General features: G+C 38.4%; 1 protein-coding gene and 1 long non-coding RNA gene across 4 annotated transcripts; one reads left to right on the top strand and one right to left on the bottom strand.

Annotated features, from left to right (window-relative positions):
* Positions 1-96: 96 nt before the first annotated feature.
* adam11 (ADAM metallopeptidase domain 11) lies at positions 97-25,304 on the top strand. 3 transcript variants are annotated; one of them, XM_067488016.1, is made up of 27 exons: positions 100-557; positions 685-833; positions 3,601-3,677; positions 4,340-4,406; positions 11,340-11,422; positions 11,849-11,906; positions 13,199-13,262; positions 14,013-14,152; positions 14,554-14,628; positions 15,058-15,129; positions 16,991-17,157; positions 17,517-17,601; positions 17,755-17,845; positions 18,534-18,582; positions 18,923-19,022; positions 19,314-19,385; positions 20,246-20,338; positions 20,453-20,533; positions 20,621-20,671; positions 20,785-20,848; positions 21,057-21,162; positions 21,269-21,388; positions 21,892-22,060; positions 22,199-22,313; positions 22,952-23,042; positions 24,286-24,303; positions 25,096-25,234. In XM_067488016.1, the coding sequence occupies exons 1-27, from the start codon at positions 500-502 to the stop codon at positions 25,109-25,111; spliced, it is 2,331 nt and encodes a 776-aa protein (XP_067344117.1). In that variant the 5' UTR covers positions 100-499; the 3' UTR covers positions 25,112-25,234. The 3 variants fall into 3 exon arrangements, with proteins under 3 accessions (XP_067344115.1, XP_067344116.1, XP_067344117.1); XM_067488014.1 differs by lacking the exon at positions 22,952-23,042 and having other exon boundaries at positions 97-557; positions 25,096-25,304; XM_067488015.1 differs by lacking the exon at positions 25,096-25,234 and having other exon boundaries at positions 97-557; positions 24,286-24,753.
* Positions 21,983-25,151, bottom strand: LOC137105604 (uncharacterized). The gene is made up of 3 exons (XR_010911838.1): positions 25,012-25,151; positions 24,220-24,324; positions 21,983-22,121 (listed from the first exon to the last, which is right to left on the bottom strand). It is a non-coding gene; the product is annotated as an uncharacterized lncRNA (long non-coding RNA).
* Positions 25,305-26,462: the final 1,158 nt, after the last annotated feature.

Raw genomic sequence — 26,462 nt, 5'->3', positions numbered from 1 at the left:
AATGTAATTATTATTACATAAAAGCAGATCAGGCCATATTTAAGGCTGTAATTTGGTAACCAGGTGGAACCAGGTGGTCACACATTGGGTCCCCAGACCAGACGTTTGGACCCATTGGGTCTCATCAAAGCGCGTGGGTGGGCCCGTTAAACCCCACGTGCTTCTTGTTTCCAGGCTCCTCGCCCAGCCTCGCTTGCCTCCAGGACCGGGCCAGTGACATTAGGCCAACGGACAAGTGAGCGTGTGCGCCGGAGCGCGTTGTAATTGACACGCACCATGCAGCTGCTGGAACCTAGCGAGAGGAGCATCGTCAGGGTGGGTTAAACTCGCTAGAAGCTGTGGTAGAGAAAGTGAGAAATGCGGGCGCCGCGTTTAAACGCATCCGGCTGTTGTATTTGTGTCCACTGTGAACTACAGTCCTGCAGCAGCTCGGCGCACCGCTCCCATCCGTTCATTTAACGGCGCTGCACGAAGACATCACTGGGACTATGTGAGCATCATGCTCGCTGTGAGATGCCTGCTGTTCGCTGCAGTGTGTGCACGGTGCGCCGTGACGGGTAAGAGGGCTTTGATCGTGACCTTTTACATGTAGTTTTTTACGCATAACTCATAATCAGTTGCAACACAAACAGCACATTTCCTGCCACTAATTGCGTGTTTTCTCACTAACACCTCATTCTGCAGGTCTGAGGGACTGGGTGAGTCTGGAGGGAAGATTCCCTGCAGAGGAGGTCTTTCAGCCCAAGCGGCTTCTTCAACAGATCCACTCCGACGAGGAGCTGCTCCACAGCCGCCTGGACACCCGGGTCAAAAACCACACAGCGGGTTTGCAGGTGAGCGTAGCCTGCACCTGTTAAACCTCTTCCGTGCGTCTTCCAAACCACCTGACCAGAGCAAACATTTATCACTGGCTAACTTGTGGGGAGTAAATGGGCTTGATTTATGTGAATGCAGAGCGTTTGCTGTCCGAATATACGTTCGTTCTTTGTGAGAGGGAACGACTCCTCTAAACAGAATGATGTAGAGATTTAATTTAAGAATCCAACCTCTCTCTAAGCCATTACTGTCTCTAGGAATTCTCCCATCACGATTAGATTGTACAAATTGTATGACTTTACACATTTAAAGGACGAATGACCTGAAGATAGTGATCTCGAGAAATACTGCTCTTTTCATCTGCTGGTACCTTCTTTTTAAATGTTAATATTTTAGTTTTTGCTTGTCTTTGCCCTTGTATCAGTTTTGGTTTTCTGATCACAATAATGTATGAATTCCAATTTGCAAAGAGAAGCAATATTAAATAGAAAAGAAAAGACTTTAAACAAGCTAAACACTGCTCATGTATTCCAACAAATATCCCACCACAGATGATTTTACCTACTATCAGGACTGTAGGAGCCCTTTACAACATGTGCACCATTGTTTTCCATGGAGAAGTCTGAGTGGTCTTAGTCCTTAAACTAGCTGTCAACTACATATAGAAAATATTTTAGTTGTGTTTGTATGCCTCCTTAAAAACCTCCATGAAAATGTAATGTGTATATAATGTGAAATGCTCTGCTGGCAGTGACACACAGGACATTTTCACCTGACTCAGCATTGTTTTAGCTTCTTTTGTCTCATTCTTTTGGTTTTACAGGTCACAGATTTTTAAATTCACTCTCATCCTTCTTACCAGCCTTGATTTTTAGCAGTGATAGAGGCTCCAGCAAAAGAAAAGCTCCATAAATCAACTGCACACTACCTGGACTGCAAAAGTGAAGTTGCCTATTGTAAATGCAGATATTTATCTCAGGAGCTGGTGAAGAGCAATCAGAGCTTAAAAGAAGGCTGAATAATGGATGTACATTTGTCAGGTTTCCAGACATATGACTCCAAACAAACTATGCCAAAAGGTCAATATTGTAGCTTTAAAAGGCCACAAAATTTTAAAATCCAGATATAAATTTCTGAGTGGTTCTTCCAGGTGTGAGAAATTGAAAATGAAAATATGACAACAAGCCGGACATAATGCTGTTTGCTGGGTTGTTACTGCATAAATGCAGTGTTACTGTAAATGTATTAATTTAAATAATTTTGTATTTAAATAATTTATTAACATAGTATATAAAATTAAAATAAATGTAAAAAAAATATAAATGTAATAATATTGACATTGGCCATCATCCAGAATAAGGCTTACATCTTAGTCAAAGTTGTAACCAGCAAATATTTGCATTTATACTTTTTTGTCTTTGCTAACAGGCACCATTGTTGACCATTTATTGTCCAGTTTATGGACCCAGTGGAGGTTTTTGATTGATGCTAAGTGGTTGCAGAGAGTGCATGGCAATACTAATGAGATCTGGCCAGTATGTACTGTAGGACCCATCCTAGAGCTCTGTTTTATAATGTGGTTGGTTTCACCTTGAAGCAAGGTTAGACCAAACTGATGAGCCCTGACGCAGTCTTATCTAAAAAAACCACTGGGATGGATGGGGCTGTCTTATCTTCAGGGAGCGGTCACCGGATGGACGACGTCCCTTTTTATCAAAGTCTTTGTTGCTTTGTTCTCTATTGAGGCTGTAAAATAATTTCATATTGAACATCTGTCAGTCTTCTTCCCTCCTCCGCTCTTTCTACATATTTTCTGTCTCTTTTTTTTCCCCGCACACTTTTTTTTCACAGATTCCTCAAAGCATGAAATACTTGACAAATGTATGAGTCATTTGTTTGAATCAGTGCCTTGGACCAACAGCTCTGAGAGATATAAATTAGATAAGTCCTTGTTGAAGATGAAGCCATGAAAGAGAGACTATGAAGCCTGGCACAAACATTAGGGCATGACCTTGGCTTACAGAGATGCAGGGGTTTTCCTTATTATCCAGCCACTATTGTTATTTGACCGTGGCAAGAAAAAGTATGTGATCCCTTTGGAATGACCTTGTTTTCTGCAATGATTAAAAGCTGATCAGATGTTCTAAATTGTACAGAAAAACTCAATGCACTTAAGATAATAACACACATTTGTATTCTTCCATGTCATTATTGAACACGCCCATTAAATATTTAGTGCTAGTGAACCCGTGGATTTAATAACTGTTCAAAGCTCCTTTGGCACTGTAACCTCAAACAAGTGCTTCTGTTAGCTGCAGATCAGACCTGCACAATGCTGAGGAGGGATTTGGAGCATTCTTCCTGCTTCAGCTGAGCCGTACTCCTTATGATACATTTGGTAGGAACATATAAGTGTCTCATTCCTTTTTTTACAACCTACATAAGGGCACCTTGGCAATTGCTACTGGGAAAATGAAGGCTGAATTATTCAGGTAGAACACATGCTTTAACTGTTGTCCTGTACTATGAAAGTAGTAGTAATGTATCCCATACTGTGTACAGTTAGTGTGTGTGTGTTTGTATATGATGCTGAATTAAAAAATCTTGTCTGAATTAATTACCCACTTTTCCTCTTAAGTTCCATCCAATAGACCTCCACAGCAGGGAACGTCAAAAACAAAACTTAATTCAGGGATTTTTGTTTCTAGTTCTCAATTCATCCTTCTGTTTTCTTCCCTATTCGCTCGCCTCCTCCCAACTTTTCTGGCCTTGTCTCTTCCTCAGCCGTTCCATCTGGCCCAGAGCAGCTTCCTAGTGGAGGCCTTTGGCACATCCTTCATACTTGACCTGGAACTCAACCAGTAAGCCAACACGTGCCTGCAGAGCCTTGACACATCTACACCACAGATCCTCCACACTATGTAGCTAATGGTTACAGCAGTCACAAACATGACGGCCCTTATGTGCTAACACGTACTGCCCATCTTTTTTCATCCATCTCTGCCACCTACATACTGCATATCGTGTATATTAGTGTGTGTTATGCAGACTGTCTGCAAGCTAAACAACACTTTTAATGTACACCCCCATCCCACTTTTCTGAAAGCCATTTTACCCTGGTGGACGTTGTGTATGTAATACTCTACAGGCTGGCTGAGCACTTACAATCAATGAATGTTTGTAGATGTTAGGTTCATTGAGAAGTCAGCTGTTTGTTGATCTTAACTGCCACAAGTCATAGATGCTGATTAATACCACTTGTTGTTTTTAATGCTGTGGTTGATAGGGGCCAGTGTGGTCATTCCTGTCAATCTTGGCCAGCCTTAATTATTCGTTGTTGACCCCTGTCCATCTCAACATGTCCACCTCCTTTTAAATAGCATTCATAAATAATGGTTTGTCATAGTCTCTAATATTTGTAGGGCTACTTGATGTCTTCTTTAAATAATTACAGCTGTACTGGATTCAAATTATGTTAGAATGATCATTGTTAATCTCACTTTCTTCTTCCTGTTCTTTCCAGCAATCTCCTGTCCGAAAACTATGTGGAGCGTCATTATAAAGAAGATGGGCAGCCATCACAGACTCTGGTAGGATTGTCCTATAGAAAGGATTTTAGCATTTTTACATGCTTATTTGTTTTATTGCTGAAGGTTAGTTGAGGAAGTCGACACCAGTTTCATGCCTAAAAATCATAGTACAGCACATTAGCTTATTTAGTCTAACAGTAGCTTGTGTTTTGTCTCCTCCTACTTTTGCGGAGTGTGATTTACTTTTAAACAATTTTCATAAATATCATTAATATGAGTTGCAGTTTGACTCCTCATGAACAGAAATACACATGGGGTTTAATGATTTTTATTAACTGAACAGGTGTCAAACTAAAATAACTTGACAAAAGGTGAAACTTGCATGGCAAGCTAAACAACACAGCTCATGTTATAAGGCATCCATGGTAAGATCGTATATAACCACCTCCAGTGTCTTGTCCTATCAACATGTGTGGATGATCCGAACCTAAAACTTCAGTCACACAACAGCACAGAACACAGCAAACCTTCTAATAGTGTATTACTAACATGTCCAATGGTGAGGACGCCACTTCCGTTTGTCTTGTATCCTTTAATTTCTTTTAGCTCTCACCAGTAAGAACAGTGCAGTCTGCTTATACTCTGTCTGCTTTCTCCTAAGCTCATCCTCACTTCCTCAGTTTGCCTTCCTACCAAATTTTCACGTAGCCATTGACAACTTCAAAAGTGATTTTTTTTTCCAAAGCCTACAGTGGTGAAATTATTTTCTCCTGTTTGTATGGGAACATGTTTGTGAGCATCTTATTGCCTCGGAATAAAATTACACACAATAACTAACTAAAACACAATAACTAGTAACAGTAGCACTTGTTCATCTTGTTCTTCTGGCAGAAATGAATAAAAGACTAGTATGGAACTCGATGAAGCCATTTTGCTTCAGGTTTGTACTGTATTAGCTTGTGCTTTGATTTCTTCAAAACATTAGTATAAACATAATATTTACAAATGTTTCCAAACATGACATTATAGCTGAATCTGCACAAGGACTCATTTGATGTTGACAGTGTCCTGTCTGTTGTGCAATAAATTTGTGTGAACTGTTTGTTCACACACACAGAGACGGACAGTTCATGAAGACAGCTTGACTTTCTGGATGACAGTCTCTTTCTGTCTGTACCCTCTGCTCTGTTTTTGTCACTGTTCTCTCTTGCGGTCTCCCTCTCTCTCTTTTTCTCTCCCCTTTTCTATTCCAAAGACCACCTGACCTATTAGTAGATGGTTGCCGTGGCAACCAGCAGTCAACAGCAGCAGTAGCATGGGTCTAGTTTGTTTGTGAGGGGAATTCAAATCATGCCCATTTGCAGAAATGACATATTAAAATCTTACATCCTCCCTTTTGCCTCGACCTTTAAAGTTAGATGTGTAACACTGACACCATCATTTTGTTTAAAGGTTATCTGCAGATTTTAAAATCAAACAAATATGAAATTATTGGGTGAAGAGAGGAACTAAAGTCCTTGGAAGACTTACTTATTATTTGTCCACTTAAAACAAAAAAACATAATGCATAACACAATACACCATAAAAACTAAATTATAAACATGAGTAATGTTTATACACGTTCTGTAAAACAAAGGAAGTTGGATCTTTGGCAAAGCACTTCTTTGTTGAGAATAATTAAAGTTTTTAGGGTTTTTTGGTCCAAAACAATTTTAAGGCAGCATATATGATATTGAAAGTGAGAAAGTTTAACATTTTTTTTTGGGTGTATATTTGTGTGACTGAGTGGGCTCCTGTATGTGTGTGTGTGTATGTGTGTAACATTTCGTGGTACACACAAACACACACACACTCTTGCAGATGCTCTGATTCACATGCAGACACCAACGTGGATCTATAGAGAAATGACACGGTCATGCGCACAGATTGGTTATATGTGCGTTTTGTTTTCTGCATGTATTCAGCTAAATTTCCCCACCACCTTCATCTTCTCCTTTGATGTATTTAGTTTTATTGATGTGCCGATAAATTCCTCCCTTCTTTGTGTGTCATTTTTATTGGTCCCTTGGATCTATGCTGTTGCTTTGAGCTGGTGACTTTCAATGCATTTGGTCTAAATCTGACAGACGATAAAAGAGAAATTGATTAAGGAATAAGGTCTGGATTTCATAAGAGGTGCTTTTGTTTTATTGTATTATTATCTTATTTTTTTTGTCCTTCGGCTTATCCTATGAGTTCAGGGTCGCCACAGCAGATCATTGTCCTCATGTTGATTTTCACAGTTTTTTGGCACCCTTCCGGACGTAACCTCCCCAATTTCTGTTATTATTATTATTATTATTATTATGTTTACAATTCTTGCATTTGGAATAGCTTGCCGTTTTTTGTTAATAATTTCAGTGTAATTCAAATTATTCAGTCTCTTAGACTGAATATAGATCTCTTTCTGTATCCAAAATTCTTATCTGATGATTTTGTTGCATCTTATCATCTTTCACTTTAGATTAGCTTCTACTGTTTCCCTTCTTCTGCTCTTCTCAGGTCAGCAAAGCTGAGTAGATATTTATTTTCCTACTTTTTTGAGTGTAATCAGTTTTTATTCCTTTTGTATAGTAGCTACCTTCTAATGGTGTTGCCTGCTTACCTGTCGCTGATCTTCCACTGCTGGTGATGTCAGAATTAATCACAATATGTGCGAGTGACCCTTTATTGAAAGTGCATACTGTACATAATCTTTGAAAAGCCCACTCAGTCACTCGCACTCAGTATGTGTCTGCTGTGTCAGTCAATTTGATTTCCTCCATTTAGCCTTGTAATCCTACCTTTTTATTAATTTATCATCCTGCCCCGTGCTGTGGGTTGTCTGACTAAAGTTCTTTCTTCCTGAACAGAAGGACTGAATCTGATTAAGCTTTATAAAAATACCAGGACTTAATCAAAGAGGTTAAAATTTAGTATATTCTAATTTTTATAAGTTTATGCAGACTGGAAAATATTTGTCTCACAATTGTCACGAATCATACTTTCAATTGTCCCAAATTGAATGGTCCCAAATTAAGTACTTCTTTTTAAAATAACAAATATAGTATATAATATACAGTTTCAGCAGCTTGTTTAATATCATTAGCTGACGTTTATTCTCTGAGTTTATGTCTGAATAAATATTTCTTACTCTGCCATCAGTTTATCTATGCTATGTTTAGCTATGTTTATCCATCAATCCGTCCATTATCTTATAGCATATCCTGTTCAGGGTCACGGGAAGCTATTTTCTATCATTTTATTCACTTCATTTAGAACATCAGTGAGAATAGGATAACCACCACAGCCAGTGCGAACAGTTCAGTTCAACATCTTAACTACAGCTTCCAAAATGGAATTAACTCCTTTTCTGAAAGTTAGAGCACAATTTAATGGGACTTCATGAAGGAGGATTCATTGCAGGACTGTCGTATTAGAGTGCAATAGGTTAAGTTTGTTCTACCAATAATCTGGCAACTGAATATAAAATCATTCATTCACATCTACAACAGCAAATTCACAATATAAACGTTACTATTATCCCCTTTTGAAATAAATGTAAAACCTAAACAATAAAATAAAATCACAGGAAAGCATTGAAATACGTCCCTATCGCTCACTGATGCCGGCCTTCCTCTGTCTGCTGCTTATGGGGACTCACAGGTGACAGCTACAGCTGCTACACAGTCCTATCTGGTTTGGGTAGGTGGGAGCTGCCGTCTCATCTCAGTATCCACCAGAACCTGCCCAGTTTTAACATATATGCACAGTAGGCTGAATGATTAGCACATTAAATAGCACTTGCTCAGACACACAGATTTACATAACTTGCATCTTTGCTGTATGTACACTGTTGTGGTGATAACAATTATCCATTACTCAGCTAGACCTCACTTGCATATTACATAAAAGGCTCAAGCTTGAGCAAGATCCTACTTCTTTCTTCCCTTACTAAACTTGCAGTATATAGACTAGTTGTTGTCATGATTTAGGACAGTGAACTCCAAATACTAATTTGCGCTCTACCTCGCTGTACATTTATATCTGAACCTTATAGCTAAAATATGCAAATTATGCAAGTGTTAACATGAGTCTCAAAATAAATCCACTCTGTGCTTAATGCTCTGCTACACTCTGCCAAGCTCTTCATGTACTCCTTGAACTGCAATAAATGAGAATACTCCAACACATACTGAAATAATTGAAATTCTCAGATTTGTTATAATGCTGAGCCTCGCTTAAAAGCTTTTAGGAGTTAAAACCTCTGAACAACACTTGCAGCAGGGCAGTGAGTCTAGGTAACAGGTTTACACAGCACTTCGTCTCAACTATTGAAGCATTTTTCTAGTGAAAAAAGTAAAAAGTTACATACTGTACGTTTTAAGCAGTATCTTTCAACAATGAATCGGACTCATCGATAGGAGGAGATGTCCTTTTTGTATTTAATCAAATTAAACTGCTGGTGAAGTATTTGATTTTTCAAAATACTGTACCTTTTTCAGCAATACCCGTAGTGCAGGGGTCACCAACCTTTTTGAAACTGAGAGCTACTTCTCTGGTACCGATTAATGTGAAGGGCTACCAGTTTAATACGCACTTTTGAAATAACAAATTTGCTCAATTTACCATTAATTATATGTTGTTATTAATAATTAATTAAATTAATGATATTAATCCATGTGAAGACACAGATCATGTTAATGATTTCTCACAATAACTATCAAATGAGATTTTAAAAAAGAATAGCAACAAAAAAATTAGATGCAGTTCATTGGTAAGTCACACTACGGTGAGCTATTTTTAGAACAGGCCTGCGGGCGACTCATGTGGTCCTTGCGGGCTACCTGGTGCCCACAGACACCATGTTGGTGACCCCTGCCGTAGTGTATCAATATCAAGGTAAAAACTTTGAACAAGTAAAATGCCCTAACACCCCCCCCCCCCCCAACCCAAATTGAATCAAATGCAAACCAGCCGTTTATGTTCACTAGAGATTAAAGACATCGTTTTGGGCAGATGCAGCTCGATCCAAAGCTCGCCTACGATGCATTTTATCTGGTGACTGGTAAAAGACCTCCTATTTTAGCTGTATCGCTGGGATGAGGATGCCATAGTTGACAACCAGGTCAGCCAATTATGTCCTATCAACAAAAACTTGGCCTATCATGACTGAGGTTTCACCCTGTGTGATTTAATCTACATTAGGGCACATAGCTGCCTTAAGCGTTAAAAATAATCCCCCTGTGAGCCCAGTACAGTAGAGTTTAGATCCACGAGCCTCCTAATGCCTCACTATATTTTAGACTCCCCTTTCTTGTTTGCAGTATATCACAGATTCATATGTTTGTTGAGAAATGAGCAATCCTGTGACTCTCTGGAGCTCTTTTCAACTTTGAAGTGCAGCTCAGAATAAAGGTTGACGAAGCATAAAGAACGGCAGCTCCCAGTTACCTCTTTTCTTTTTGGTCCATCAGCCGTGCCAGACAACAGCAGGCTCAGGTGGCAGACATGACTTATTTGGGTTCATTACAAACACCCGAAACTGACCCCTCTTGCTCTCACACACATACATGCACACATTGTGTCGCTAGCTGCAAACAGAAACACAGGAATGTAATTTCTATCCACTTAAATGGTGCTTGTTTATAAAAAAAAAAAAAAAAAAAAAAAAAAAACCTCCCTGTAAGGATGTGTGCCATGTGGAGTTTTAATTTTCCCCAGCTTTTGTTAGCTTGAGTGTTTGCACACATTGCTTGAATGACAGTAGCAAGTCTCCTCTCCTGTGGTAATCTGATCATTCCTGTACTGTGAGAGGCGGTTCGGGAAACACTATATTCAAAACACGATCATCCAGTTGGAGGCATTCAGGGGGTTATGAATGATCAGGTGAGTGTATCTGGAGTAGAAGTGTATAGGTAACACCTTACAGCTGTTCTCCCAAACTGACTAGAAGATGAAACTGGCTCACACGTGGGCACAGTTAGTTGTATACTATATAAAGGTGCACACTACCGTTTTTCTGTTTACTAGTCAACTTTGTAGATTAACATTTAAAAACAATTGATTACTGTCTTCTGTAGCCTTTGGGAAAATTTATAAAATTTAATGAACTTTTGATTTTTAGTTATGCTTCAAGATAGAAAACTACTACATTAGTTATTGCAGTTGCCTTAATACATAAACTATAACAAAACAACTTTAAACAGAGGCCACTATACAAGACTGTAATTTGAACAAAGTGTTACAACACGTTGTATGTGTCAGTTAAACAGTTGCTGAAGAGAACAAGTTCCAACTGAAAGTAACTGCTGGTGATGGCACCACTTTTACAACAAATGAGTTTATTATAGATTATGTATCAGCAATTAAATTTTTTTAATTATACTTTCTTAGTGATGGTACAGATTCAGTAGCATAAGAACATACTAATTGTACAGAAGTGAGAGACGCAGTCAGTATCTGAGAACCTGCAATGATGTGTACCTGAATGATGCCTGGATAAACCTTGTGTTTGCTGTCACTTTATACACACCTTTTGTAAAACTGACTGTCCTACTAAATTTTTAAAGGCTTTGGTGTTTGGTCTGAATTCACATTGTACATGTTCACATATACTTTCTTCACCGTGAAACCCGACTCTATTGCTCGTACTTGACCCTTGTCCTTCCTGTACCTTAAGTGATCTCTAAATCCCTCATAACACTGTATGGACATACAGCTTTTCCTTTCGGAAACTCAACTCACCTGCAACCTCTACAGCTGTATGTTTTCCCGCAGTCATACCATAGTCATCTTTCAGTCGACCCACCAGGCCCACTGTAGGGCCCAGGCTGACAGTGTGTATTTAGGGACCAGGGGATCAGGGACAATCAGGGTTTTGCGGTCAGTTCTTGGTTTCACTGTCTGAAATTTGACATGCTACTGGAAGGTGGTTGGTTAGAGTCTCATTGTGATCTATGGTTTGTTTCCAGGGAGGAGAGCACTGCTACTACCACGGCCGTGTCCGGGGGCTCCCGGGGTCCTGGGCTGCTCTGTCCACCTGCCACGGCCTACAGTGAGTAGAACACTGGGGCTACATGTTAAGTCAAAAGCTCAGTGTAACAATAATTCAAGTAGAAAACTAGTTTTTGTATGTTGACATAATGCCAGCACTTGGCAATCTAAGCCCAGCTTAGAAAACCCCCCCCACAAAAATAGCGAGCTTGAAAGCTACCGATATCCAGCGATTAATGTGTTAACAGCTTTAATTTGTACTAAAAGCCAAAAATGTATCCAAGATGCTGAGCAATGTGATTATTTACCGAAACTATTCCTTTTAAAATGCATGAAAAAGACTCATAGAAGTCAAGTTAACAAAAAAAAATAGGCATTTACCCATTAAAGATATAAATTATTCTTTTATTATTTAAGCCCAGCTCCTCCAAATTCCTTGTTATCCTGGTTGCCATATTTGTAACCTACTGTGTTTTTGTATTTTCAGGGGAATGTTTTCTGATGGGAATTTCTCATATGGGATTGAACCTGTTGGCACTGAAGAGGTGAGTCAGAATCAACTAGTAGTAAACACGAGTATCTGTTTCCTTGGTATCAACAAGGTCATGTGGAAAATATCGTGAGAAATAGGCATAAATATTTGAAAATATGGTTGACATCTTTGCAGTAAAGCTGTCTCCCTTTCCATCTTCATGACTTACCGTTCAGTGTTACTCTATCTATGGAAAGTATGGAGTTGATACACAATCCACCATCACTGGAACACATCTCCTGTCTAATATCAGAGAGAGAGAGAGATCATCTAACAGAGAAAGAAAAAAATGAAGAAAACAAGGTTGAGAGGCTTTTTAGAACTTTCGAAATATTCAGATTTGATTTTAGGATAGATGTAGTATTAAAAAGAAGTGTTTGACACTGGCCACAGGGAGTGAGAAGAAAGTGTTTAGATTGCAGGAGGCTGAGCTTTTTTCCATTAAGGCCCACAGTAATTGAAGTACAGCTCAATTACATAGACAGGAGAACTGGATCAATAGCCTCTCAGCTCATTTTCAAACTCCTTCACTCTCTTTCTCTCTCCTCAGGTCTGCACCTCAGTTGGGCCATTTTCATAAAGTATTTATTCTCAGCTCAAGTGTACCACAGTGTCCAATAGTGTTATTGCCATTATGACAGCCCACCAATTGATTAATTATGCATCAGAGCACTTTCTTCTCCGTTGATCGGTCTCTACTTTAGAGGACACGCACACTGGAAGCTTTTAAGTTGAGAATGGAAAGAATCACTAGTTTGATGATTTTGAAATGACGTTTTTGAGCGGATGTTATCACATATGTAGAGCTGTAGTTGGTGTTTATAAATTGAAAGCTATAACCATGATTTGTTCAGCTCTAAATCATGTCTGCTTTCATAGTAAAGACTTCTGTATATTTTTCTTTTATTGGTCAAAGTCTGTTACAGATTTTAAGGGCACAGTTAGGTATTTTGGAATAACTGTCACTTTTCATTTTATATTCTCGGAAAAGTGAAGAACCAAAATTGAATCTTAAGTGGAATCTTTTTTCCATTAAACATTACCATTAAAGAGATGTTTTAGACTTTTCTTCATTTATGGTGCTTTTGGGTGCTAAAACATTTATTATTGTTTGTGTATGGCCACTGACATAATTGACATAATAATTTTTATATTAGAAGCTGCAAAATAAGAGATGAACATAAGGTTCATAACGTTTCTGTGATTTAAAAAAAAAAATTGTCATCAAGTTTGAACTCTTTCCTGTTTTGGAAGATATGAATAGTGATCAGTTATTTAAACACATCTCCTCTGCTTCCTCTTCAGAAGCAGGATGACCACATTATATATCGTATGCCTGACATTGACCTCCTCCTACCTCCCTGTCCAGGTAGGCCCAACATCAGGTTCATGGGAAACTTTTGCACCTACTTTCCGATTTAATAGACTCTCCCTAAATTGAGCCTCTCTTGATGTTTTTCTTAAGTCTTAACCACAAGCCATAAATCCAGCTGCGCAAATCAAGATATGATACAAATTCTACTCATATTTTGGATTGAACTTTGTCATGTGATACATAGTTGCTCTGACTCTCTTAAAGACAAAACACATGTCATACCATGATTGTTGTTAATTTAGATATGAGATTTGGATTAAATGTGACAGGATGTAGCTGAGCCCAACTGCTGCCTTCCATTTCTTCTCAAGACGCAGCACGTCCTTCACGACATTCAATTCTCTAAAACAATCAAATCTTCTGCAATGGCCTTTTGGTTGTGTGTTCTTTTTTCCACACGCACACTCACACACTGCAGCGTCTCCTTAGGTTGTCCAGCTGCCCTGTCCTTTGTGAATGTCTTATTTGGCTTCATTTCTACTCTACCTCTCCTCTTTGTCTCCCTCTCCGGATTTCTCTCCTGCCCCTTTCCGGATATCCAACCCCTATCACCCTCATCCATTTTAGAATGTTATACACTCCCCCTTCCTCCCCTCTCCTACATTGACTGTGAGATATTGATTTCTGCTGCAGATCATTTGTCTGGAATACATGGTTACATTCATCCCTGGAATGATGACTAGCCACTTTGCTCTCTCACTTATGCTGCTATGTCTCCACACTGTATGTGTGTGTGTGTCTCAGGCTGCTCTGTGAACAACACAGAGCCAGAGGGGCAGACAGACAGCCACAGCGGGCGAGACGGCGAGCTGAAGGACGGAGACAACGGGTCTGAAGAAGAAAGAACTGTCTTAACAGAAGGACTGAGACGCTCAAAAAGACAAGTCAGTTTTCATATAGTTTGTGTTCTCCCAACATACAGCTTTGCATGCACACAGATGGGCTGATAGGAACACATCTCATGCACTACTCAAAGTGTCACCTTATCTTTCACATTATGCTTTTCACACGCTGATTGGTTGTCTCAGGTTTTGTGTTAAAAAAATTAGAACATTGAGGTAGGTAACAAAGGACGCAGCTTGATTAAAAAGAAGCTTAATGAGTGACGAGCTGCTGTTTTCTCAAGGACAGTAGTGTGTTTGTGTGCTCAGTTTGCGCAATTGCTTCCCCTGCTGGGTTTGTGTGAGTGCGCGTTTTGTTAATCTATGTGTGTATGTCCTGTGTGAAGGTTATTTTGACGGCAAATCAAAAGCGTGGCTGTGTGGACTTGTTTTGCCCCCTCCAGGTACGGAGAGGCCAGCGCACTGTCCAGATCGAAACAAAGTACATTGAGCTGATGGTTGTCAATGACCATGAACTGGTACGTGTGAAGGTTACCATGGCGTTTTTAACATTAAAAGATTTACATTTTAGATATCTACAATATATTTATGACAAGTCAAAACTGTAATTTAAGAGATCTGCAACTACATTTTGACTAGTCAGCATTTTAATTACAGATATCTGTAATTACATTTTGACTGGTCATAATAAATCATTGACTTGAATGGTAATTTGAATCCTAGATATTTTTAATGACATTATGACTAGTCAAAATTCAATTTATAGATATCCAAAATGACATCATTTTAGGTGTTCAAAATCCAAATGCGGTTATAGATATCTTGTATCATAAATTTGACTAGTCAAAATGCAGTTCTGGATATCTGAAATGTAATTATGGATGTCAGTGCTGTGTACGTTAAAGTACGATTAAAGTAGCGGAGTTTTTTTTTTCTCCTGTTTTTAGTTTGTGCAACTCCATCGGTCGACCACTAAGACAAAGAACTTTGCCAAAGCCGTGGTTAACATGGCTGATGCGGTGAGTGCTTTTAAAATGCATCTGTAAGCAACATCAAACGTGAAAATGTTAGTTGACTGTAAGCTTCCTTTTTCTGTCTTTGGATTTTTCTTTTTTCTTGTTTCTTTTTTTTTTAACCATCGCTTCACAGTGAGTCTATTGTTGGCAGTCTCTTGAGTTTACAGGACAGGACAGTTGCCACAATTCAGAGCTTTTTTTCCAGCAGAGAAGACATTCTGGCTGGGACAGCTGCCATCCCCTATTTACACAAAGCCACCAGCATTTTTGTAGTCTATTTAATTAATATATACTTTAACTGCCACTGATTTGGTCTGAGATTGTTTTCCGAGTTGTAATGTATCTGAATTGTTTCCGTTCTATTTTCCATGACAAGTATTTTACTCGTCTCTAACTGCGACATTAATATTGCTGATGGAAAGTTGGTTGAATCCTCATCTGTACAGTCAACTTTGGATTTTAACACTAGATTACTACCTTGTCATTGTACGCCTCTGTGAACCATTTAAGACTTATATTTCTGGGCAAGACACTGAACCCCTAACAGCTCATTCCCTTCACCAGCTGTGCAGTGCTGATCCCCCCAGCTAGAAATTGGGGAGAGTTGCATCACGAAGGGCATCGAAGGGCGTAAAAAAAACTGTGCCAAGTCAACATGCGAACAATGATCCGCTGTGACGACCCTGAACTCACGGGATAAGCCGGGAAAAAAATAATAATTCTAATCAGTTCATCCATAATGTTACATAGATGTTTACACCAGGTGCAATGATATCCCACCCAGGAATTCCCAAGATATTGTGTCCACAAGAATGGAACAAATGTGAGGTCACAGTATCCTTGACCTTTAACTGCCAAAATGAAATGAGTTGATGCTTGAGGCCAAGTGGAATTATGTCAGTTGTGATTTTACAGCCAGTGACAATCCTCAAAGCTCTGTCAGCAGTTTCTGTTGCGTGTAGTGCAGCTGATTGAAGAGGATGACCTTCCAAAAACAACCAAATGAAGTGCAGAAAATTTCACACTGTTCTTGCATCAGCATGGGGAACCCTTTACTCAGTGGGGACAAACACACTGATGTTGGTTTCCATGACAACATGCTGCTGCCTGCCTCCTCCCACTCAACAGCTAAAGTAGACAGACACAGCCATCTCCATTATCTGCAATATTTAATCATTGTATTAATGAGCAAATGCCAAACCTGTCCACTTAAAAACAGATGCTGGAGTTGCTCACATCCTGCATTAACATTTCTGCAGTTGTAGCTTTCTAGCTGTTGACTTAATGGCTGGAAATGTTCTTGAAGTAGTTTTCTACATATTTAAAATTGAATAAGACTAGAGCCCTATTCTAAACCAGTCCTTCTTTTAGACAAACTCTATTACATAAATTTAGATATTAGAATATAAATGCTATAATTTCTTAAGATCTAATTCTTTCTTCTTCTTTCTTTGTTTATACTCTCAGGAAATATACAGTTACAGTTTTTCTTTCACTTCACTATATGGGGATGTGGTCATTTTAACTTATAAATATTATCACTTATAAATATTACTGTTTGTTTCAAATGTTGTGACTTAAAGCAATTTGAGTGCTATATTGTACTTTGTTTCAATTTTGATGTAGTTTTGTTTAGGCAGCCAATTCCTAAACACACAGTCCCTCTTGTATGATATAAAATCATCTTGTGTTTTGATGTATTATATCTTCACCTTGCTTTTTTGATCTGTTTGCTTTAGATGGTTTTTTTTTTAGTTCTTCATCTTCATCTTTACTGACAAAAACAAATTTTCTAAATGAGTTTTTTTTTTTTTAATCCTGTTTCATTATTCTTGCTTGTTAATTTCACTTTTGATGGGTCCAGATATACAAGGAGCAGCTCAACACTCGCATCGTCCTAGTAGCCATGGAAACCTGGTCATCTGAAAACAGGGTCTCCGTGGGTGATGACGCTTTGCTCACTCTGCGCGACTTCATGAAATTCAGGAAGGAGAGCATCAAGGAACGCTGCGATGCTGTGCATCTCTTCTCGTGGGTTCACTCTCCTAATTTTTTTTTCTTTTCTCTTGATGTTCATCAATATTCTTCTTGTTCTTCTCCTTTTACATCATCTTCTTCTTCAGTCTTCTTCTTTTCCTTTTGCTTCCTCTGCTTCTCCTCTCTATCTTCTGCTTTATCTTCTTATGGTACTGCTTCTTCATCTTCTTCTTTTTCTGCTGATTCTGCTTCTTCTTAATCATCTTTTTCTTCTTCTTCATCATCATCTTCTGCTTCTTCAACATCTGCTTTTTCTTTCTGCTCCTCCTCTTTCTCTTCTTTTGTCATAGTCTTCCTCTTCACTTTCTTCTTCTTCTCTTGTCATAATGGCAGTCTCACTGTCTTTACTACAGAGGGAGGACATTCATGAGCAGCCGCAGTGAAGCAGCCTACATTGGGGGCATTTGCTCACTGACCAGGGGTGGAGGCATTAATGAGGTTGGACATGCTCATTACAAGACACAGTAATAAACCGAGAAACTGATGTAATCTGTCCAAATAACGTCTTAATTATTTGTGTTGCTCATAGGTCTTTAAGTCAAGCAACAGTGCTCTACTTTTTATTGGTTGACTTGTTTTACATGTCTTCAGTTTGGCAGTGTGGGTCCCATGGCCATCACTCTATGTCAGAGTCTTGGTCAGAACATTGGAATGCTGAGGAACAAGGAGCGACCAGCTGCAGGTAGGACTGATTACGGTACATTCCAGATGTTTAAGGCCCTCAACAGGGAATCATGGCAGAGTGGCAGGTAGCAATAAAAAAAAAAATTCTGACGACTTTTACGTTTTATTATTCTCTTACATCTAAACGTATCTTTAACAATATCTTTACCAACATTAAGTAACTATTCTAAAGCCATTATTTGTTTCACCACTGAGAATGTCCACTCATCAAATTCAGTTCATCTCTGAGTAAAAAAAATCAATCATCTCACCTTTACTAACAACTCCCTCAAGTGGTGAGGTTTTAGCAGTGCAGGGCAGCGTTCAAAAAAAAGTGTTCAGAAAAGCAAAGTTGGCAAGTTATATTTGTAACTAATACTAAAGCTAATGCAGTTAATATTATACAGAGAGGAAGTTTTTATTTAGCTCACTGATGCACATTGACATGCAACACATGTCAGTGTACTGAAATAAGATTACAAGCTACAGCCTCTGAAATGACTGCAATCAATTCATCAACTCACTCATATTAAAACAAGATAAACAGAACACTATTATGTTTATGAAAGCAGGCTCTATGGCAGGCCTGTTGTGTCAGACTGGATTTGCTTCATCTAGGTACCTAATAAACTGCCAGCTGAGTCAATGTTGTTCTATGTACTTATGGCTAAGTGTTGACCACACAAATGTTGTCTCTCTGTGGCCAGACTGCAGGTGTCCAGATCCATGGCTGGGCTGTATCATGGAGGATACAGGGTATGCATGCATTTTACACAAAATTAGAAATCTTTACTGGAGCATTTTATACGAATATAAGGAGTTTTGGTACTGTTGGATCTTAAAGTGAAGCATCTCCTGTTCTTAAGTTTTAATTACATGTGGTGTAATTTTCTTTCCTGTATGTCTGTTTTAGTCACTACAATGTAATTAGCAATATAAGTACCAAATGTATACTTGTAAAAGTACCCAACCGTATCTAAACATTGCCATATATATATATATATATATATATAAAATATTTGAATACATTTTGTCTCACATTTTAACAAACAAATGTAACAGATAGCGATGTCTCTATGTTTTCTGTTTCAATCAGCTACTACCTTCCTAGGAAGTTTTCTCGCTGTAGTATAGACGAGTACCTGCGGTTTCTCCAACAGGGAGGAGGAAGCTGCCTCTTTAACAAGCCCAGCAAGGTGAGATCCTGACAGTTAATGACGCAGCCTCTTTGAGGGGTTTAGACACTTGTATGGCTCTATGCTCAGTGGACTGTTAAATATGATGTCCTTAGTTGATAAATAATCAAATCAACTTACCTTAAGGATCTATTTCACATGGGTGAAACAGAATTAACAAGCGGAAGAAAAAAGCCCGGAAGATGTGATGCCATTTACATGCCCAGATTTAGCATCACCTATTTATGCATCACCTACTTGGTTTAATTTAGAGAGTTAATCATTTTCTTTACTTAATGTTTTTCTCTGTAGCTTTTAGACCCACCAGAGTGTGGAAATGGATATGTAGAGCTGGGAGAGGAATGTGACTGTGGATCGCTAGTGGTGAGTGTCCTCCTTTTAACCGGAGTTGGTAGAGGAAAACAAAATCAATGCTAGTACATAACTTGCCTACAGATTCTACAACAAGTAGGAGCCATCCACTCGACTAACGAGCCCATTTTCAACAGCATTTAATTTGATGCTGTTGATAACTTGAATGTCCAGATTTATTCAACAAACTACCTAAAGTCAGAATTATGGCAAAGAAATTCTCTAATGAGTAATGAAAATAATGTTGCACAGATGATAAAGATGGATCCGATTTTTAATAATTTAATGTTCTGCCAAGTTGTTTATTGACAATAGCATATCATAATTTGTTATAATATGTTAGGGTTTCTTACTACAAAGCTGTCAAATACATTTAGTGGAGTAAAAAACTACAATATTTCCCTTTGAATTGTAGTAGAGTGAAGTAATACTTTAGAGATTGCAATTAGATGCTTACAACCTCTGATATCTCATATTTTTGCTGGTTTTAAATGTCTGATTGGTGCAGTGGTATTTGGTTTGCCTCTTTCATGAAATAACATGGACATGTAAATATAATTTTTATCTGTTTAGCAATAGCTGCAATTTAAACTATCAATACATTTTCTAGTATTTTTTTAAGGAAAGGCTTTTTACTTGTAGGTTAATGAACTTACAACACCCCAGTGACTATATTTAGTGTAGAAGCCCTGCTCATTCCACTCTGCCCACTGTTGAGTTGTTTATATTCTATTCAGGGTTAAGTAAGTATTTTGGTAATTGCATTGGATGTGGCTGCATAATATTCTTGAGTGTGGTCAGTTGTTTAACTTCAGACAATCAGGAAAGCTTTGTGATCTCCAGCTGTACTGTAACTTTCTCTTAAACTGTAGGAGTGCGCACGTAGTGGAGCTAACTGCTGTAAGAAGTGCACACTTACCCACAATGCCATGTGCAGCAATGGACTTTGCTGCAGGGATTGCAAGGTGAGCTGCCTCATCAGACTACACAAATTGTCCATTTCCCAAATGTTTTTCTCATTTTGTTTGTCTTCTCCTTTCCTCTCGGTGTTTCTCGTCTTCTTTGGTTGCTGGTGACAGTATGAGCTGAGAGGGGCGACCTGCCGTGATGCTGTCAATGACTGTGACATTGCTGAGACCTGCACGGGAGACTCCAGTCAGGTAAAAGAAGTTGTGGCAAATTTCTTAAAAAAAAAAAAAAAATCAGAAATCTTTGTGACTCTTTAGATAATCTCCTTTATCTTGCAGTGTCCTCACAATGTTCACAAACTTGATGGCTACATGTGTGATGCCGGCCAGGTAAAGTCACGATCGGTGCTGATCATTTGTTAGTGCTTCTCTTTTTATATTCAGTAAAACACTAGGTTTGTCCTCTTTACCATCATGTCCTCTCTCCTCTTCTTCCTCCTTAGGGTCGTTGTTATGGAGGGCGCTGTAAGACCAGAGATAGCCAGTGCAGGACTCTCTGGGGCTACAGTAGGTTTGCATTACATATAGAGCTTTATTTCACAGATTGAGGGGTTGTTCAGTAATTTTTATACTGTTTGGTTATGGCCATAAGAACTTGCATGGTAAAAATGAAACATTTAAACCATTTATTTTTACTTAAATGAGCTCTAACAAATAGAGCAGTGCCATATTTTGTAGTGGGTCTCATAGTGTAACTGAAATTCTCTATTCTCAGACTCAGCTGACAGGTTCTGCTATGAAAAGTTGAACTCTGAGGGCACAGAGAAAGGAAACTGTGGTCCAGACTCCAGCGGTCAAGGATGGCTTCAGTGCAACAAGCAGTAAGTGAACAGTGTTAAATATTAAATTATTAAGGTGCATCTTTGAACTTCCAGGTTATTTATTCATTCATGTTTCATTCTTTCTCCCTTCATTTGCATCTGTTAGAGATGTTCTGTGTGGTTTGCTGCTGTGCACTAATCTGACAGCTAAGCCAAGGTTTGGCGAGCTGCAGGGAAAGTTAACCAGTCTGACAATCCACCACCAGAACAGATACCTGGACTGTAGGTAAGACTGCTTTTCCCTGGTCTCTTTGTTAGTTTGAACAGATCAGCAAAAGCAGAAGGTTTCTTGATGGACTCTGAATGCACAATATGTGGATGAGGTTTTCTTTTTCCTTAGGATAAAATGTGACAGACTTCACACAGACAAGACAACAAGGGATAAAAGGAATATTAGAATAAAAGGGGAAAGGTGAACTATGATGGAGCATTTAGAGTTGGAAGGTACCTAGTTTTGGTACCAGTCTTTCTATGTGATTATTTATTGGTTTTCTATTTTACACTGAGTAGTTTGGGGTTTTAGGTTGTTAGTTGGACAAAACAAGACATTTGAAGAGACCACTCAGGAAACCGTGAGAGTTTACGACTTTTTTTCTGACATTTTATTGTCAAAACAAATAGGATTATAAATTTGAATATTGGTTGATTTATAAAGTTTAACATCTTTCATGGGAACTCTAAACCACAGATGTTATACACAGATTTCTTGTGTGACCATCTGACCTACAGAGGGGGCCATGCCGTGCTGGATGATGGTCTTGACCTGGGCTATGTGGAGGACGGGACCCCATGTGGACCAAACATGATGTGTTTGGAGCGTCGATGCCTCCCTGTCAGCACCTTCAACCTCAGCACCTGCCCAGGCTCCTCGTCCTCACGGATCTGCTCCCACCATGGGGTGAGTCTGCCGTTCCTGTCTCTCCTGCGTCAAGATTTTGTTGTTGGACTGTGCTATAGACCTTATGGAGGTTACAGAAAATACAGCTTTATGGGTTGCATCAGGTATTGAATGCTTTCACATGTTTTAACTCTGCAGACTTGCAATAATGAGGTGAAGTGTATCTGCGATCCAGACTATACAGGGAAGGACTGCAGCGTGTTTGACCCCATTACCATCCCCACTCCACCAGATGGCGCAGAGAAAAACAGAGGTAAACCACACTCGCCCACTTCCTTCCTCTTTGGCTTTTCATCAGACGACCACAGAACATTAAGTGATCTTGACAGTAAAACATTTTAGAGTCATTTGTCTCCTCAAAGCTTTTTCCAAAACATCATCCACACAGGTTTGGTTGAACTATTATATGCATAGTTGTAAAGAATGGAAACCAACTGACTTTATGACTACTGAGGCTATGTGAGTGAAAACACATTAATAAAAAAATGACACTTTTTGGCATCTTAAAATAAATAAAATAAGGATTATTGTTGTATTTCTTACCTTATAGAACTAGTGAAGTCAAAACTAAAACGCTATACACAAGAAATAAACATTGCACACAAATACTTTACTGTATAGAAACACTTATTGCCCTCAATCCACTGTTTTGCGTGAACCACTGGAGTCTGAACATTCAATGCAATAATGGCTTTATTTATTATCAAATATAATAAGTACAGAAATTGATATGCATAAAATATTTATGCATTTTGCAGATCTCTGCTGCTTTTGAAGGCTTTCCCAGAGATACTGTGTTCGCAAGATAACGACAATTATTTATCTTTTTTTTGGTGTTCAGCACTCACATGCAGTTTTTTTCCTTACTGGCTGACTCTTCTGCTCCCACAGGTCCCAGTGGTACAAATATCATAATAGGTTCGGTTGCTGGTGCAATTCTGCTGGCAGCGATAATCTTGGGGGGAACTGGCTGGGGATTTAAGTAAGGGCTCTCACATGCTTCCATTTGTGTGTGTGCCTGCTGTATTTCTCTGTCAGCTCACACACATGCCTGCTCCTCTGCTTGCTGTATTAACCATACTCACAACCAGGAACCCCGTGGGTTTATTATTAATACTGTGAATGTAGTTAGAAGAAGAGCAAATGACAAGCTCTTTGAGATTTCTTCAACAGCTTGACATTACTGACTGGTTTTATTACTTTGCATATGGTATTTATTTAATATGCTAAAATCTTCAATATCTTTTTAAAAAGAAACTGATGTTTCTAATAATAAACATAATACTGAACTGGTCATCAGTCAAATAATACTGACTTTTTTTTTGTGGCAAAAATTTAAAATCAACAGCCAAATGATCAATTATTTTCTTATTTCAGATGTGAAAATTTGCCATTTTTTATGTATTATGTAAATTGAATAGCATTTTGGCTGGTCGCTAGTAAATAACCTTAGAAATTGTTTTCTATTTTTAATAAATTCATTGATTCCAAAAACTATCCAGAAATTATATTATTCAATAGTTAAAAAGAAAGTTGCAGCCACACACCGGAAATGAAATCAGTTTTTCTAGAGGATCAAGACTACAAAGCCCCTACCGCATACTGTAACGTATCCAAATGTCAGTTGCATTATGGCTACTGCAGACGCCAGTTTTTGCCAAGAAGGTAGTATCCATTTAATGAATAAGGATTGTTTCTGCTTGTTTTTTTTTTTTTTTTTTTTTTTTTTTTTTTTACAGTTTATCAAGAGTCTGACAATATTATACAATTGCATTGATAAATAGCTGGAGTACTTTTTATATTGGGTCCAGTGTAATGATGCAGGTTTCCTACTCCCAAAACGACCCATACTGATAAACCAACTGTATTGATTTTCGTAGCCTCTTTCATCGTTTTCTCTGCACAGCTAGATTTCTCTTCACTTTTCCTTTCTGTAACTTGTTTGTTCAGAGTGCCGCCTTAACTCATACTAGCTTTGCTGTGGCATGTCTGCACTATGCAAAGAAACTAATGCTTGTCTGGCTGTAATCTTGTCCCTCAGTGTTATGGCTGTAGGGCAGGTTCCTTGGTCGCCCTGATAGCTCTGTTTGGCCAGTTTGCATGTGCTATTTGTTTTTTTACACTGCTGCTTATCCAAATGAAGGAAACTTGAGACTTACCTGGGTGTCACTTGTTCTGTCTTTGTCTGCTTCCTTCATCTTGTTCCTGGTTCATTGCGGATCCAGGAACATCCGAAGAGGAAGGTATGATCCCGCCTTTCAATCCTGATCAAAAACATTATCCTTGATCATCATCCCTAATGTCAACATATTGCCATCTTTTGTTTTTTTTTTAATTGGTAATCACATGTGTTTTCTAGGCACACAGACCTGTCATCTCTTTCTTGAACTTCACTTTTCATCTTTCACAAATTTTTTAACTTATGGAGTATTTGAATAAGCACAAGTATATAGCATAAACCAATGTCACAGAATTTAGTTTGCTACACTTTTCTGTAGGGCTCAGTTCATTTTGAACATAATTTTGTTTCTACATGTGCAGTTCATGATCACTTCAGAAAGAGTCTTTACTTTCTAAACAACAACTTTGTTCTCTAAATGATGTCATTATTTAAACTGCATGTCCCCTTACTAACATAGCCTTCATGTTACCTTTCATCTGTGTTGACTTTGTATCCTTCATTTCATATAATCTTCAATAATAAAAGGTTAATACCTAATTTTTGTTTAGGATTATTTTTCTTACTTTATGATTTATCTGCATTTGAACGATTTCAATTACCAAAATTAAAACAACTCTTACTATCAAGTTACATATATGTGGTTTTTATATATGAATTTATAGTCTCGTAAATTATCTTAAATCATGAAAAGGTAAATGTAATACAAAGAGGAAAAGCATAACAATACATAATGTGTTACACCCTTTTTCTTTATTTGCTGTTTGCTTACCTGTCATGTTTGTTAAGGCTTCTTCATCTTTTTCTTATCCTCTGTCCTCTTTATTTTTCTGTTTCATTCCTTTTCTCTTTCCAGATCTGCAGGAGTTTGAGTCGTCTCTCTCTGCTGTCCTGTCTTCCATACATAGTGTCCAGTCCACTCTGAAGAGACAAAACAATGATGTCTTCCACCTTCAAGCCCTTAAACTTTTTTTTTCTCCTCCTTTGACTTTCTGTATTTTGTCCCATGGGACAGTCAAATTCTATTTTTTTGGTTATGGCACATTTCCACAAGATCTACTGTAAATGGTTTTCAGGGATTGTTTGGTTCTGAATGTTGAAGTTGCCATATTGCCTTCTGTTTTTATTTGCTACTGTACATTGATCTGAAAGGGGTTGACATGTACACAAGGAACTGAAGTGGGTTTACTCCCCTCCACATAGCCAGTGTAATCATTCCTTTACCCTTTTAAGCAATTTTATTGAAGAGGACCATGTTCTTTGTTTAGTCTGGACTTTTTACGATACCTGTTAGTACACAGTTAATCTAGCCTCATGGAGAACACAACCACTTCCTCTCAGTAGTGTGACTTTAACTGCAATAGGAGTGTATAAATATTACCAAATAGTGAATGTCAGCATTTTAGTTGTGTAGGTGAGGGTTATTTCCGTGTGCTAGGACTTTACATTCCACAGTAAAGAGCCATAATTTCTTCTCTTAGGCTGCCTTTCAATATCAAAAAGTAGTTCATCTAAAATCTGTGCTTCTAAATATGCATTAATTTATGAATGTATAGTCCGAGCCTGCAAGGAAGCTTGTTGTGTCTTTTAGTACTTTATCCAACTTGGCTGCAGTAAAGTACAGACAGCTGCACATGTACACACCAAATGTTTTATCCTGCTGTATGATATGTATACAAATATGCATACGAGTATGCTGAACATGGGTGCTGATGTACATAGTGTATCATAAGGTTGACTCACTAAGAAAGCAGTGACTCACTGCCACTCTGAATGGAAGCACAAGTCTGAGGCTTTTCCTGCCGCTCAGCTTAAACCTTTGGATGATTTCATTAGAAAGAGAGGATTAAAATCCTTGCAGTTTGTATGTTTTAGAGAAGCTGGAGTTCCTCTGGATCTCAAGTACAGGAGTATATCATACATGCCTATTGAGGGGATTCGGTTCCAAATTAGTCACAGTTTAACAAATTAAATTTGGCTTCTGCTTTATTCACTTATGTGTATTACATACACTTATATGTATTCAGAAAAATTCAGACCACTTAAGCTGAAAATGCTTAATCTCAAAGTGGTACCTTTTAAAAAGATTCGATCTTGACTGAGCAGATCCTGTGATAAGCAATAAACATGTTAAGGTCCATTTCCAGAGGATTTTGGGTTTTTTTTTTTTTAAAGCTGAAAACAATCACAAGTAGAAAATGTCTAATCGTGCAGCTTTTGTGT

The sequence above is a fragment of the Channa argus genome, chromosome 20 (genome assembly GCF_033026475.1).
Source record: "Channa argus isolate prfri chromosome 20, Channa argus male v1.0, whole genome shotgun sequence".
NCBI lineage: Eukaryota > Metazoa > Chordata > Actinopteri > Anabantiformes > Channidae > Channa > Channa argus.
This window is presented reverse-complemented; position numbering and strand designations above follow the sequence as displayed.

Excerpts from the sequence above, each read along its gene's own strand:
- adam11 (XM_067488014.1), top strand. The coding sequence starts at position 500 with ATGCTCGCTGTGAGATGCCTGCTGTTCGCTGCAGTGTGTGCACGGTGC. Across the intron at positions 17,602-17,754 it reads GGGGTGGAGGCATTAATGAG|TTTGGCAGTGTGGGTCCCAT; the intron begins GTTGGACATGCT and ends ACATGTCTTCAG. Across the intron at positions 17,846-18,533 it reads CAAGGAGCGACCAGCTGCAG|ACTGCAGGTGTCCAGATCCA; the intron begins GTAGGACTGATT and ends CTCTGTGGCCAG.